This window comes from Sinocyclocheilus anshuiensis, unplaced genomic scaffold, assembly GCF_001515605.1.
Source record: "Sinocyclocheilus anshuiensis isolate Anshui unplaced genomic scaffold, SAMN03320099.WGS_v1.1 scaffold35, whole genome shotgun sequence".
NCBI classification, from domain to species: Eukaryota; Metazoa; Chordata; class Actinopteri; order Cypriniformes; family Cyprinidae; genus Sinocyclocheilus; species Sinocyclocheilus anshuiensis.
In genome coordinates, this window is record NW_015552558.1 from 816,270 (window position 1) to 818,130 (window position 1,861).

The 1,861-nt window shown below is 37.4% G+C and overlaps 1 protein-coding gene across 1 annotated transcript in view; it reads left to right on the plus strand.

The window, feature by feature from the left end:
- Window positions 1-824, plus strand: part of eef1e1 (eukaryotic translation elongation factor 1 epsilon 1) — a 17,084-nt gene extending 16,260 nt beyond the window's left edge. Inside the window, exon 4 of the mRNA XM_016455311.1 lies at window positions 214-824. Coding sequence (XP_016310797.1) covers window positions 214-357 — 144 coding nt within the window. The 3' untranslated portion in view covers window positions 358-824. The remainder of the gene's footprint in view (window positions 1-213) is intronic.
- The last annotated feature ends 1,037 nt before the right edge of the window (window positions 825-1,861 follow it).

Below are 1,861 nucleotides of genomic sequence, written 5' to 3' on the forward strand. Positions count from 1 at the left end.
ATTTTATACTATATAAAATGCTTTATATATTATATTGTAATAGGTCAATAGTATCTTAATTTAGATCAATGCTGTAAAAATAAATTAATTAATTAATAAAGCCTAAGAAGGCAAGTACTTTTTGTCGATATTTTACTGGATGCCTCTAGTGTTATGCACATTTCTTTTTCCCTTTAATGTTCACCGTGTCATGTTTGTCCTTACTTTTCTTAGGTGGAATTGGCTGTACAGGAGAAAGAGCGATATCTGAATATCACCAGGTGGTTTGATCATATCCAGCACTATCCAGGCGTACGACACCATTTACCTCCTGTGGTGGTTTTGAGGAACAGAGTTTACCCAAGTGGTCACTACTGAACGCCTTGATAACTAGTTGTGATTGTCAAATAATCCTGAACTTATGGTCACAATATGCGTCACACCCCTAATGTTAACCCAAACAGTCAGAATACATAAAGCAGGTCTTGCCTTTTTTTTTTGTTTTGTGTGAGCAAGTTCGTGTCCATTAGTAGTGCTATTTTTGTGTGTTTAGAATGAGTGTAGTTTGTGAAAGGTTTATTCAAATTATGTGGATTAGAGTACCTCAGAATCAACAATGAGAATAGTGGCTGTGGTTAAATAAAACTTTTGCTAATGAAAAGGCAGTTCATTTAAATAATAACCTGAATACAAAACAAGTAAATCTATTAATATCTCTTTCACATAAGGTAGTCATTAATTAAGATAACGGATATCCCTCATTTCAAGCCACATATCGTTCCTCATTTGGCATTTTCTTCTGCCGTTCGCCTCTTCCTCTAGTCTTGGCGCTGGTGTGGGCAGTACTCTGAGGTTTGATAGGATGTTGTGTTCTTGCTCTGGGGCAGTGGGCAGACTACCAGCTGTAGCTGCACAGACAGCACTGGTGTGTTCTGATTTTCATGTGCTTTTCAATCCATCCACAACAACTGTGTCATTTTCCCCAAAATCCCCTTCTTTGATAGCTGTGATTTTTTTTCGACAGTTAAAGTATTCAACCGCTTAATCCACTTCTGTTATATAAATCACTGGCTGCGTCAAAGGTTTTCAATATTCAAAATATTTTTGAATCAGGCATTGTTGAAGATCTGTGCTTGTGTTTTCATGGCACAAAATTAAAGCATTTATATAAAGGGTTCAAGACAAAAAAAGCTTTTCCAGTTCCAAGAGACTTGTTCCTGAGAACATGGCAGCTTTATTGATCATAAAAGATTGACTTGAAACATCTTTTGTGAAACCGAGTGCTTCATGCAACGTACAACATGTGGCCAATCTGGTTTGGAGCTGCTCTGTCCGTAGCCTATATGGTGGAAAATCCTCTTCTTATGAAAGGGAGATGTGTTTTTGCACATTTACTTATCTGCTGTGCATATGCTGACGAAAAGATCCCTCTGTTCTTTTTATTATACTTCCTTTCCTGTAAGCCTTCTTTATGAAATGTCTGCTGTTCTCAAGCTCAAGTTTGTGTTCTTTAATGTCAACAGAATGTTGTCCTGTGCCAATAAATGAAAAAGGAAAAACAGAACTATCAGTGTCCTTTTTGTACGAGTCCTCTTTCTGGATATATGACACATACCATTTTTTTGCAGAATTCTAAGAATTTCCATCTGACATTCAGTGTGTTCATAGAGGAACCGCAGCGGAACAAAGCAATGTGTGTTTGTGGGATAGCAAACTGAAGAAGCGACAGAAATATTGCAGTCATCAGAACAGGCCTTGTGACCAGATAATGGAGATATCCACAGTGGAGTCTCTGTCTGCCTGTTTATTTCTGTCTCTAGATTTAATTGGGCGGCTAATCTAAAAGAGGCTTCCCTCATCAAAATGAAATTTATCGCTTCTT